This window comes from Leopardus geoffroyi, chromosome B3 (assembly GCF_018350155.1).
Source record: "Leopardus geoffroyi isolate Oge1 chromosome B3, O.geoffroyi_Oge1_pat1.0, whole genome shotgun sequence".
Taxonomy (NCBI): domain Eukaryota; kingdom Metazoa; phylum Chordata; class Mammalia; order Carnivora; family Felidae; genus Leopardus; species Leopardus geoffroyi.
Window position 1 is genome coordinate 93,503,536 of NC_059337.1, and position 13,694 is coordinate 93,517,229.

At 37.7% G+C, this 13,694-nt stretch overlaps 2 protein-coding genes across 4 annotated transcripts in view; one reads left to right on the plus strand and one right to left on the minus strand.

Moving 5' to 3' along the window:
* LOC123583723 (translation initiation factor IF-2-like) overlaps positions 1 to 3,768 on the minus strand; it is a 115,723-nt gene extending 111,955 nt beyond the window's left edge. The window contains exons 1-2 of the mRNA XM_045450832.1: positions 3,722 to 3,768; positions 951 to 1,626 (exon numbers count right to left, since the gene is read on the minus strand). Coding sequence (XP_045306788.1) covers positions 951 to 1,626; positions 3,722 to 3,768 — 723 coding nt within the window. The remainder of the gene's footprint in view (positions 1 to 950; positions 1,627 to 3,721) is intronic.
* CB3H14orf28 (chromosome B3 C14orf28 homolog) lies at positions 1,209 to 13,247 on the plus strand. Of its 3 annotated transcripts, none has more exons than XM_045450853.1 (5): positions 1,209 to 1,318; positions 4,086 to 4,610; positions 6,696 to 6,785; positions 7,967 to 8,101; positions 13,055 to 13,247. In XM_045450853.1, exons 2-5 carry the CDS (start codon positions 4,087 to 4,089, stop codon positions 13,230 to 13,232), a joined length of 927 nt encoding a protein of 308 aa, XP_045306809.1. In that variant the 5' UTR covers positions 1,209 to 1,318; position 4,086; the 3' UTR covers positions 13,233 to 13,247. The 3 variants fall into 3 exon arrangements, with proteins under 3 accessions (XP_045306809.1, XP_045306808.1, XP_045306810.1); XM_045450852.1 differs by lacking the exon at positions 13,055 to 13,247 and adding an exon at positions 9,157 to 10,239; XM_045450854.1 differs by lacking the exons at positions 7,967 to 8,101; positions 13,055 to 13,247 and adding an exon at positions 9,157 to 10,187.
* Positions 13,248 to 13,694: the final 447 nt, after the last annotated feature.

Here is a 13,694-nt window from a genome sequence, read left to right on the forward strand (position 1 = left end):
CCCTGTGCAGTAATTTTATGTTGAGTAAGTCAAGTTTCTCTCCTACTTACCATTCTTCTATCACTAGAATCCTTGAGAGAGGTCCACTAGGAATGTCCCTGTCATACCCTTGACTAGTCTAGAAGGGATCCAACCTCCACCAGACTCAACTGTGACTGAGGACGACAATGATGTGTTGGACTGGATTTGAGCTGTCTGTATTGTATGTTCTGGCGGTTGGGTTTCACTTTCCAGACAATCATTATTTGTTAAACAGTTGGTTGGGGAATATCTCCACAGCATTTGCATTTATAATAGCAGGTAAAGGTAATTTTTCAGGGTGGCCTGTGTTCTCCAGGAGCTAAGTCACATGAGCTTTGATTTTTTTAAGGGAGGACACAAGAACCAGGGTTTACTGAACAGGAATAGCGGTTGAGCCCACAGACTCTAGCATTAAGCAGCTCTGGCATCAATTCCCAGCTGTCACTTAATGTGTGATAATTTATCATTTCCAAACTTCATTTTTTTCATCTCTACAGTGGGACTAAAACTATCTAATTTCTATCAATTTTTATTAGCTTCCATTGTAAATTACAGCACCCCGCCAATTATTACCTAGACACTAAAAAGGGCAGTAAACATTAACACCAATTCAACTTTTCCTAACTATATACTTACATCAAAAGCTTGTATAATTATAATTTTCTGAGAAAATAAAGCTTTCCCCTTCTGAATTAGGAATTTAAGATGACAAGACCCAGAAGCAAACTAAAATCAATGTCCTAAAAATGATACAAACCTCAAAAAGCCAGGCAGGTTTGCCAACAAAGCTCCGCCTCCATGCAAACCCTGCCCACTTCCGGCTGCCCCACCCACCCTCTAACACTGTAGCACCTCCCCTCACTGCAAGGTCCCGCCCCCCGCACCTGATCTTGGTTCCCATTGGGCAAATCTGGATGCTGTGTACACACCCGACACACGCACGTTTGGCGAGGGCGTCTTCGCGCCTGCGCAGCAGCGCGGTCAGGCGGCTGGGAACTAGGGGCTGGGGGGAGGGGGGCCGAGGTCAGGCCGAATCTTCCTCCGTAATAAGAAGCTCCGCGTCCTGCGGTCCTGGCTCCGTGGGTCCGGTCGGATCCGGCCTGGGCGCTGGAGCTGCTGTGGCTCCCTCCGCGGCGGGTGCGATGGAGGCCGTGCCAGAGCCCAGCACTCACGCCGGGGAGGCCCAGACAGCGGGCGGTGCTAGTAGATGAGGCGGCGGCGGCAGCACGGGCTCTCCATGAGCAAGCGGCGGCGACGACGGGTGCGGCGGCACCGGCGGTTTTCGGTCCCCGGGGAGGTACGAGAAGTCGGCTTCCTGGTGGACGGAGACTGGCCGGTGTGGGAACGCCTTCCGCGGCCCGGACCTCCCGCCAGTGCCCGCAGTTCCAGGCGCTTAGGGGAACACTGCCTGACCGTGGGCAGGGGCGCCGAGCCGTATCACCTGCTCCTGGCTCAGGGACCTGCCAGCCCTGCGGGACCAGCCCTCGGTGCCAGGCCTTCGCCTGCGCGGAGGGCCGGGGGCGGGGTAGGCGTGTCCGGAGCGCGGGGGACGGAGGCGGGCGCCCACCGCGCGCCCAGCGGGTCCCTGCCCAGAGCCCCGCGCTGCTTCAAGGGGGAGCGCGTGGCCGTTTTTCAGATTATTTCGGGGTGCTGATTCGAGAGGGGACCCTTAGGACCGCCGAGCTCTTGGGAATCCGGCATTCAGTGCCTAGGGCGAGTGGTCTGATCGTCACGATCAGCGTGGAGTACAGATTGTCACCCTTGAAAATGACCCCAAAAGAAAGGTGTCGTTTCGCCAAGGAAAAAGAGGTCGGGGGAGTTTTCCAGGTTTATTTAAACTGGAGGGCCTGTTGAATCAGGACAATAATGCCAGTAGGATATGTCCTCCAGGGCTTCTAATACGGTGCCTAAGGAAACAGTCTTTGACGATGTGGAGAAATCTCAAGACAATTTTAAGTAAAGCTCTTTGCAGCCATTTCTCCGCCTTTTCTGCTCATTTTTGTTGTAATTTACTTTGTAACAAATCACCACGTTATGCTGAAAGGATTAAGTGTCCTCTAGTTCTTCCAAGCCTCTCTACCCTGCACTTTCCCTCCCCGCAGAAAAAGGCTAGAGAAGTTAATTTCGTTACACATACATACATATATATATGTAAAAGTGTAGTTTAATTCTCTTAAGTATAACAATTGCTGTAAATATTACTTATTTGGTCATGTCTAAAAGATAATTTGAAGAAAAACATTTATGACTCCTTCACAATTTAACATTTGGGAATCAGAACTCAGGCTTAGACCTTGGTACAAAGTTCTTAAAACTTAAACAGAAATAAATGAAACCATGAAGGAAGTCATTTTCATTTTTAAAGTTTTGAATGCCATATATGTATTTTTTTAATCTGCTCGGGAAACATGTTAGTCCTATCAAGAAGAAACAGTTTGTGTTTGCCTAAGGCTCCAGATTTACCACGCCCTCTTATTCCTAAATGGTTGTCTAGAGCCAACAACATGTTACCAACTGTGTAAACGTCTACACTTAAGACTAAATATAGTGTTGAATATTTTGTAGTCCACAGCATCTTGCCTCAAGACGAAAATACTGTGTGCCCGTGCATGTGTGCCTGCATTTAATATATTGTAGAACTGAATTTTTAGTCTGCTAGTATTGTAAATTTGGTTGGAATTTAATTTAAGTGTAAAACAGATTTTTTTAATTGAAGTATAGTTGACATAGTGTTACATTGGTTTTAGGTGTACAACAGTGATTCAACAACTCTATGCTATGTGAACTTAATTTCTTACACAAATAAAACACATAGGTCTGCAGTATTGAGTATTGGATTTATGTTGTGCTTGGGGGTATGTGTGTGGCACTTGAAAAGTCAAAATAAGACATTGACCTCAGTCATGAATTGGTCTCTTCCTATTCTTCAGATGCTTTCCTTTTTCATGGAAATATGCTTTTCCATAAAAGTAACATTGAGAAACCCTATGATATTTTTAGTTTAGATATTTACTGTTCCAAGTAAAGCAGTATTTTCAGTTCAGTTTCATTAGGACCTCATTCTTTAACTTTTTAAAACTTTGTTTTATATAACATACATTATGACACAAACATGTTTATAGAATACTGGCAAAGACCTTAAAAACAAAATGTTTAGCTAACCCCAAGGTTAGGGGAAAGATAAATAACTGTTTAAATAGGGTGGACGTCCCTGTTCATTCCCAAAGCGTACGGAGAGGGGAATCAGATTACTTACCAAGTTCTAAGATCTTCATAGCATGGTCTCTGCAGTTAGGATTATAGGGTATCCAGCATGGTCCTAAATTGCAAGTGAAAATCCCAAAGTGCATAGAAATGATTTTTGTATCAGCTGTGGCAATGATTCAGTTAAGTACTGTGGATTACTTTTCATATGAGGTCTCTAAAAGATAATTGGCCATTATTCTGTAGCTGAACTAAGAATTCCATTATAACAATTTCATAAGTGCAACCATGCATATTGAAAAGGAAATGAAGCACAGCTTGTATTTTGAAGGGAGGAGAAAGAGGTTTACATTAGGAATACACCCACCCAAATTTAGATCGCATCTTCAAAAGCTCTGTTTTCATTTAGGACTTATTTATTTCAGGGTCTTCCTATAGCAAAGATAAAATCTGCAGTATAATTAGTGTAAAAGTCTATCATGTGCTCATCCTATACCTCAAAAAAGATTGCGCTTCTAAATGGTCTTTCCAGAGACCATGCATGTTGCCAATATGGCAATTCTGAGCCAATTCTGGCTCAGCTAGAATTGTTTTAAATTTTTTCATTATATTGGTAGGCCTTCTAACCAAATTTAATTTGAATTTTTTTTAAGATTTTATTTTTAAATAATCTCTGTACCCGACGTGAGGGTTGAATTTACAGTTGGAAGATCAGGAGTGGTATGCTGTACTGACTGAGCCAGTCAGGCACACCTAATTTGAATGTTTAGAGAAGTTTGTTTTGATTTGAACACATCTCAAAAATTTAACATATAAAGTCACAAATTTACATGTTCTATTTTTAAACTTTTGAAATGCAGGATGAAGACACTGTTTGAAGAGATCAAAGCATCAATTAAAAATAACTATAACCAAGATCGCTCATTTTGGAGGCCTGTTCTTCCTTGGGGAGGTGTTTTTACTATCAAAGCTGGCCGCAAAGCAGTATCCTGTACGCCACTTTATGTTGAAATAAGACTGAAAAATACCTGCACCATAGATGGATTCTTGATGTTACTATATGTCATTCTTAATGAAAATGAAAATTTCCCCAGGGAGCTCTCTCTTCATTTAGGTAGAGAGTTTGTAGACTGTTTCCTTTACTTAATGGACACCTACAGTTTCACAACTGTGAAGCTACTTTGGATTTGGGACAAGATGGAAAAACAGCAATACAAATCTGAAGTTCATAAAGCTTCATTAATAATTGATTTATTTGGTAATGAGCATGATAATTTTACAAAAAATCTTGAAAATCTCATGTCTACCATACAAGAGAGTTACTGTTCCAACTGGCGATGCCCAACTCGAGTACAGGAAGATCAACAACGCACGATTAATATAAAGTAAGTTGCTTTAAAGTGTCACTCTTAGCGAAAATAATACAGTTTTTAAATGAATGTTGCTATAAGTAAATAAGTATAGTGAGAGCACTTTCTAAAGTACAGACCTTGTGTAGTTACTTACACATGGTAACCACACAAATGCAAGGGTAGTAAGTCCCATGACAAGTGTTAACTATTTATTAAATCCAAATATCTTGGAATTGACTTTATAAAACCAGCTAGTAATTATTTCACTGGGAAAGTAATGAATTAGTATGAAAAATGTTTTACTCTTGCTTTGAATTTGCTAATATGAGTGTGTAGATAATTAATTTTTTGTGTCATAAATGTAACCTCTTGAAGAACATTTAACACTATATTGAAATGTGTCACCCCTTGAATGGATTTCTGTTGGGTAGGCTATTTCTACATGAACAAGAAGATTGAAAGTATTTCAGAGGCGCCTGGGTGGCTCAGTCCATAGAGCTTCTGACTGTTGATTTTGGCTCAGGTCATGATCCCAAGGTTTGTGTGATGAAGTCCTGAGTTGGACTTCTCACTGAGTATGTAGCCTGCTTAAGATTTTCTCTCTCTCTCTCTCTCTCTCTCAAACTCTCTCCCTCCCTCCCCTTCTCTCTCCAACTCACACTTTCTCTCTAAAAAAAAAAAAAAGCATTTCTTCATGTCATGGCCAGGACATAATTATAGACTGAAACCCTAAACTCAGAATCTTCGTACCTGGAGAGGATATGAATGTGAGGAGCTTTTTCCCTGACGAGGAGAGGTGCTGATAGCCTACCGAGTATTTTTGGTTTCGAGAGAGAAGGCATACCTCCAGGCTGGTAAATGATAGGGAAGAAGGCCAAACTGGCAAGCCCTAGTGGAGTGTTGGGAAACATTAAAGCCCCCAGGGCACATTAGGTGGAAAAGGGATAACTGTCAGTAGAAAAACAGGACAGAAAAACAAGCCCAAACACATTGTTGTCAGAAAGTGTATTTGGCCCTGTGGTTCACAAAAGCAGCCTAATAGATGTTCCCTTTTGAGAATATACAGTACATACCCTAACTTACTAGATTCACATTTCTTTATAGCATATTTAGTTTAATATTATCACATCATGCTACTTAGGGAAAGCTGAAGATACTCTTTTTAGAGTCTGCCAGCGAATATCTCTCTTGTTCTGAAATACACTTGGTCCGTTTTCCTGTGTTACTGATACGATGACACTGATTTTGAAATCTCTATCCCGGAAAAAAGTTTTGTTATTCTAATTTTTTTAATGTTTATTTGAGAGAGAGAGAGAGAGAGGGAGAGAGAGAGAGAATGAACAGGGAGAGGGGCAGAGACAGAGGGAGACACAGAATCTGAAGCAGGCTCCAGGCTCTGAGCTGTCAGCACGTGCCCAACATGGGGCTTGAACTCATGAGCCGTGTGATCACAACCTGAGCTGAAGTCGGATGCTTAACCAACTGAGCCACCCAGGCGCCCCAAGCTTTGTTACTCTATAATAAACTAAAAAGCATTTTAGAAATTTGTTTCTTCAAAAACTAATATCAGTTTATATATGTTTTGAAATATAATGATTTATAATCCTATATTAATACTATTATTTTAAGCTTCTCAATAAAATTTTTTGTCATACTGTTTATATTCCATGTAACTTTTTAAGGCTTTTGCCTTTATTTAAAACAATCTCTGAAGTATGTAGCAAGAAATTTTTTAACAAATCAGGTTAACTGAAGCCAACAATGCTATAACTTGCATTTAGTCATGTAACTGGCTGCTCTCCTGATTCTGGGTCCTACCTTTCTTCCCCTAAGACCAGAATCTGCTCTACTGAAATCTCTAGAAAAATTTTTAAAGTAACAACTGCATATTTCAGGATCAGTTCACAGAAGGATTTGATGTTTCTTGGAAAGCTTCATGCATTAATGTTTATTAAGTTCAACTGATTTCCTATAATTATAACAAAGGTGAAAAACAGAGGTTATACTTTTATATTTGGTTTGCTAATAATGAATTGACCTGTAAAATTTGCTATCCTAATAATGTATTTACATGAAAAATGTCAAAGCAGTTCTTACATGCGTTTTTAATTGTTGTAGTCCTCCCCAAGAAATTCCTCATGGAAACTTGATACGACTGGCTGTGGATGAGTTATTCTGTTCCAGGATTGAACTGTGTGAAGAGAGTGGGTGAGTATATGAGAGACATTTAAGATGAAAGTATTTATGTTTTTTATAAAGAAACCTGAACAGATAATGGTCTTTGGTGTTAATACTTTATGAAATAGCAACTCACAAGTATTTAGGAAGCCTAACGTTTTTGGAATCTTAACACCTACCGAAGTTTATGCTGCTATTTTATGCTGTGTTGTCATTATCAAATATCACTATATAGAATATTATACTACATTTAATTGATGAATACAAAGCAAATGCCTTTTCTTTTCTTTCCCCACTGCTGAGTAGGTACAATAAAACCTTGGTTAACCGGAACCCAGCTAATCGGACCCTCAATTAACTGGACTTTTTTCTGCATTCCTCATTTAGGACAAAGAGGTAAATGGCAACCAAAAAATTCAACATAGTTAAAAAATTCAAAAGGGGCAGAACATATTCATCCCAGTCGCTTAACAATTTCTATATCTTCAGAAATGTACAATGAGAGTTAATATTTAGAAGGATGATCATACAGCTAATTAATCACAAGGGAAGAATAAAATACATTCAGTTAATTGTACTTAAGTCCAGAAACTAGACTAATGTATTTTAACAGCAAACACTGAAACACAATGGTTTTCTGATTAACTTTAGTCAGTAACATTTGGGAACCAAAATACTGTGCTCTGAGTATTCCGGTTAATCGAGATTTTACTGTATAATTGTGTATGTTATATTCTGATCCACATGCTTAATATGTAATAGTGCTAAGAAAACAGAATTTGTTTCATCCTAATGGCAAAAGGATGCAATTAGGGAATTTTATGTAATATAAAAATGACTGTAAGAGTCATATTATTTACCTCTGCCATTATTCCTTGAAACCAGCTGAGAGAGAAAAAGCAAATGTATCTCTACATAAAAATAAAAGCTTTTATATCAGTTCAAAAGACTACATGTTTTTATAAGCTTAGGAAAAAGATAGCTAGCTTTTCCTGGAGTTTTGCAAGTATATGACTTCTTGTATATAGAATCTCACAGCTGATAAGCTTCTGGGTATAGGTATATAAGATACTATTATAGCCACACCATTACCCATGCCTAAAATAGATAATTATGCTTATTAGGAAATTAAGTAATAAAGACAATCCAGAAGTGATAAAAGGCAGTTTTGCTTTAAGTGTAATAAAGTTCATGCCTATTTTCAATTTTAGATGTGGTGGCTTAAGAGAATTTTCCCAGCGAGTTTTCTGCCATGGGGCACCCCCTTTTGTTGTCTTAAATATGCAGCATTGGAAATCTGAAGATCTAGCATATGTACCATATTACTTGGATTTATCTGATCACAAGTAGGTGTTTTCCTATTCGGTTTATAAAACTAATAAAAAATACATTTATTTTCTATTTTTCTGCTATCCCATCATGATTGTGACTAGCCCTTAAGGTAATATTGTTGAAAAAAATCATAGCTATCTTTTTTTTTTTAGTGTATTTTTTTTAAGTTTATTTATTTTTGAGTGAGAGAGAGAGAGAGAGAGCGCGCGCAGAGGAAGGGCAGAGAGTGAATCCCAAGCAGGCTATGAGCTGTCAGAGCCCAATGCCAGGCTTGAATTCATAAACTGTGAGGTCATGACCTGAGCTGAAATCAAGAGTCAGACGCTTAACCTGAACCACCCAGGTATCCCGTAGCTCTCTCTAACTGTGTGTATCCTGAGTAAGATTAGAATCTACTACAGGGAGTCATTCACTGGCAGTGTGCACAGTGGTTGGACTATGGAATAGACAGAATTGAGTTCAAATCCCACCCTCACCTTTTACAAGCTATGTAACCGTGGGCCAGAACTTAACCAGCTGAAACATCAGTTTCTTATTCTGTAAAACACTACTGACAGTACCTATCTGGTACATAATTGTGAAGATTTAATGAGATAACACATGTAAAGTGTTTAGGATAGTACCTGACACATAGTAAACAGTAAATACTATTACTTGTATTTCAAGTCAAAGTAGTGTATAGTAGGAGGTCATCATTTAAACAAAAAATGTTACTTTCAATATCAAAGATGAAAATATCTGCATTCAAATTAGGACATACAGAGTCTCAACTTTTTGCCTTTAAAAGGCTTTTTGTGTGTGTGTTCTCTTATGTAACCAAACAATACAGATTATTGTTAATCTGTTAAAGTGTTTTTCAAAATTCCTCAATTGTACAATTTTTTAAATTCTTAAGTATTTTACTTCAAATTACCAATTATAGCACATGATTTTTACAGATGGATATCATTTTTAGGGACTAGAATGTAAACAATATCGATATTTTTATTCCTTAATTAAGAATTGAAGGAATATTTATCAAAGAACAAAGTATTATCTTTTTTGCTATACTTTGTCTTTTAATTTGCAGGTATTTGTTGGAAGGTGCCACATTATTTAACAAAGAGGAACATCATTATTCTGCAGCTTTCCAGATTGATGGACATTGGATGCACTATGATGGCCTCAGAAATGTGAATTTAATTTTGTTAAATAAACCCCCAGAGTTTCTCCTCTTGTCATCATTGGTTTATATTCGAGCAACAGAGAAATAAATATAGACTGATGCCAAATTAAATTGTTTTCCCTCCTGCCCATGCTCCCCCAGATGAAGGGCTTTTATTTTGTAAATTCTTGGTATCCAAGGAAATAGTTGAACTATACTAGTTTCAGAGGTGTATTTTTCCAGTGTTTAGCCCCAGGTAAATATTATATATACAGAATCTATGCAAAAATGTTTGTATTTGTTTTTTCTATGTCCTGGGTTATTTTTATACAAGCATAACAAGCATACATTATGTTGAAATAAAATGTATCTTGTAGCCTTTGTATTTTTCATTTATATGTACTCAAAGGATTTTTGCAGTTCTGTCCTTGAATCTAAGAAAATACTTCATCATTTGAATTCTCAATTTTTCTTTTTGGATATTCAAATAAAACCTGGTTACAAGTCCGTATTTCAGTTTATATAAATTTAACAGTTCAAAGTGTATCTGACTATATTTTTTGCCCTACCTCACTAAAATCCAAAGTGCACTGTTGGATCTAGTATGGATTTGAATGTACAACTTATAGATGGCTTAGTCTTTTTTACTTGTTGATTTGCCTAATTTTCCTGCAATAGTTTTTAAAAATACTTTGGTGAGAATATTTTTCTGGGCTTGAATTATTTCTCTATAATGGCAAATTACTTTAACCACTTGCTAAAGTATTATATACCTGCCAGCAAATTTTAAGTGTTAACTAAGCTCCCAAGTTTAATTAAAGTTATTGTTACAAGTAAATTATATAACATAACTAAATGTAATGGAAATCCTCTAATAAAAATCTATTCTGAAGATAAGACAACTATAAAAAAATATTAGGCAACTGGATGTTTACTAATGTTGGATTAACAATAGAAATGTAGGGGCGCCTGGGTGGCGCAGTCGGTTAAGCGTCCGACTTCAGCCAGGTCACGATCTCGCGGTCCGTGAGTTCGAGCCCCGCGTCAGGCTCTGGGCTGATGGCTCAGAGCCTGGAGCCTGTTTCCGATTCTGTGTCTCCCTCTCTCTCTGCCCCTCCCCTGGTCATGCTCTGTCTCTCTCTGTCCCAAAAATAAATAAACGTTGAAAAAAAAAAATTTAAAAAAAAAAACAATAGAAATGTACTTTAAATATATATTTAAGAGAAAACAGTGTCTGGAATATTTTTTGTCCTAGTAAGTCATATTGGCACAGAGAAAAAAATACTTAACATTTTTGGAATAACAAACTGCTGGCTTCCTTGTAAGTAGTAAACTGATAGCATGAGGGTTTGATTTGCAATATAAATCACAAGAATTTTGTAATTATCAGAAATTATGTTTGTTTTCAAAGACCCTAAGATCTCTCTTCCTATTACAGTTTTAAGGGAAAAAATTAAGTATTATTCTCAAGGGAAAATACTTTTTGAAATTTATTATTATTCACGTTAGTGTTTAATTTCAGTAAACAGTCTATCTTAGATTTTGGGTTGGGATTGAGTGTAGTATATTTGGAGATTTCTACATGATAACACAGTTCACTGCCATATACCAAATTTAATTCAACAAATTAAGTCAGTCTTACATTGGCTTGGTGCCATGTTGAAGTAGCTTACAGAAGAATTACTAAATGTGAGTGCAGTGTTGCTGAGAATGCCTCACTTTGAGCAAACTGTGAAAATTGCATCTTGTGCAAGATAAAAAAAAAATAGCAATTTATTTTACAAAAAAAATCTACGCTAGAGTTTATTTAAATAGTCCCCACCATGTATTTAAATAGGATTTTATTTACAGCAGACTTTTGTGGGGACACCTTATTGCATGAATCAAAGTATACAACAACACAAATATTAGCATATACATAAGTGGTTAATTAACATAATTATTCCTAATGCAGATTATTCTTTTAAGAATTGCACTTTATTTGGAACAATACTAATTTATCACAAAACAATGACTTACCTACCTCACAGGGTTGTTGTGAGGATTAAGATGTTTGTTAAAATCTTGACTACCTTGAACATGCTAATAAAGATATATTTTTTCTACCTCTTTCATATACAGCAAGTCTCCCAGATTCTCTTTACTAATGAAGTTTTTAGATATCTTTTTTAAGGTATTTATTTGGGTAGTTGCTCCTATCAGTAATAGACTTGATGTGTAATAGAATTTAAGTATGCCTTCTGGACCTCAAGATAGTTGGATTTTAAGGATAATAAGTAGTTTATTGTTACAGTAGTGGTTGGTTAGTAGAAAGAAGCAATTATCCCCTGCTGACCAAATAGTAAGTAGAAAATGGGTGAAAAATAATTAAATGGCATTTTCTGTTGAATGTGAAGGTGAAGGTATGGAAAATTCTTTATAACCTGAAACATCCTTAGAAAAATCATAATACAGGGGGGGGCACCTGGGTGGCTCATTCAGTCATCTGTCCGACTCTTGATCTCAGTTCAAGTCATGATCCCATGAAGTGGGAATGAGCCCCAGGTTGGGCTCTGTGCTGGCAATGTAGAGCCTGCTTGGGATTCTCTCTGCCCCTCCCCCGCATTTTCTCTCTCTCTCTCTCTCTCTCTCTCTCTCACTCTCTCTCTCTCTCCCTTTCTCCCTCCCTCTCTCAAAAATAAAAAAAATCAGAATACAGGGGCAACTGGGTTGGCACAGTTGGTTAAATGTCCGACTTCAGCTCAGGATATGATCTCACAGTTTGAGTTCAAGCCCTGCATTGGGCTCTCTGCTGTCATCACAGAGCCTACTTTGGATCCTCTGTCCTCCTCTCTTTGCCACTCCCTGCTTGCTCTCTCTCAAAAATAAACATTAAGGAAAAAAGAAAAATCGGAATACTGAAGCAGGGGGCAGTGAAAGATAGGAAATAATACATTTTTAAATGCCAAAATCCATAACTATACTTACGGGAAGAGCAAAAATGATTTTAAAACCCCAGCCTATGTCAAAGGGGGATAAGGTACAAACAAAGCAAATTTAAGGAATAATGTCCAAGTTCTTTGCAGCAAAAGAAACCTTTTACCCCCAGTTTAGCAAATATTCTTATATTTACCCTTCAAATATTATTAGGGTTGATTTAATATCTGAGGCATTGTCACTGGATCTGATCCAACCAATGAGGATAAACTAAAGATAACTACCACAGGCATGCTTACTAGGGTGACTCCCATGTTCCATTTCCTTCTTAGAGTATGAACAAACAACTAAGCTATATAAGCAGATAACTCCTATGACACAAAAAGCTATACATGAGCATATCAACAGTTTAGTTTTATAATTAAATGATTAAATGATATTTAATTATTTGAAAATAATTGTAGTGTGCTATAGGCATAAAGGGTAAGCAGTTCATGCAAAAATGACTGCAATTATTGCTGCTGAATTACAGCCAAAGCAAACATTTATATTCTCATTTTCCTTTGTCAATGCTCTAACATTTAAAAGCACCAAAATTTTCTGCCTTAAAAGCTGCAATCACACAGCTTTTGAAATTCATTGCAATGACTTGATGCCTTACTACCAGGGGTTCCTACCCACCCAACTGGCCCCAGGGTTCACTATCTGGTCATGTAGACAGCCTAAAATTTAATTTGATCCCAAAGAAAACAACATTTGACTCTTACCTCAAGTTGAGGAGGAAGATAATGGGGAGGCCTCTGGAGCTAGGTGATTTCTTTACATGCTGATTTCTACCAAGAATGTGTAATATATTATTTACCCTCAGTGAGAAATCAGTTCCATAGTCCATCCATTGTTTTCTCAGTGACGTCTTCTGCAAGGTATCAAGAGGACTATCACTTGAAAAAGTGAGCTTCCCCAGCAGGACCCTCAAAAATGATGTGGAATGGAAGAGCAGCTTGGAGAGCAAATGTGAAGACAAGTTAGCCATAATAGTTTGTATGCTTATTTACAGTTTCATGACTTGCTTGTTTTCCCTTTGAATTTTGCAAAGTCTCATTTTTAATATGATTATAAAAATAATACATAAGCCAATTTAAAAATCAGTAAATCCAAAAAAGAATAAAGAAGAAAATGATCATCCATGATTTCTCCACCCAGTGATCATTAGTTCACACTAGTAAAGCCTTTTTGAAAAGTCCAGCGTAGCTTCATAGTACTAAAGAGAATAAGGAGCCAGGGAGTTAGGGCTTTGAAGAAGTGTATGCTCCTGGGGGCCAGCATAGTGGTAAGACAAGTTATCAACATGCCAGGAAAGTAAAGACTCTGAAGAAAAGTGCTGTGGCCACCTGTTCAGACGTTTCTTCCTGCCTGAACACATGCCTTTAGAAGCTTTCATCTTCCCAAACCTTCAAGAACTAATTATTTTATTTTATGGAGGATGTCATTTCTCTACACTCCTCTACCAACATCTCACAACTAGTATCCCAGGTGCTAGAGTCAGG

What these genes read in the sequence shown, in the direction of transcription:
- CB3H14orf28 (XM_045450852.1), top strand. Translation starts at nt 4,087, where the DNA reads ATGAAGACACTGTTTGAAGAGATCAAAGCATCAATTAAAAATAACTAT. An exon ending in CAACGCACGATTAATATAAA is followed by an intron (nt 4,611 to 6,695) that starts GTAAGTTGCTTT and finishes TAATTGTTGTAG; the next exon opens with TCCTCCCCAAGAAATTCCTC. An exon ending in TTGGATTTATCTGATCACAA is followed by an intron (nt 8,102 to 9,156) that starts GTAGGTGTTTTC and finishes TTTAATTTGCAG; the next exon opens with GTATTTGTTGGAAGGTGCCA.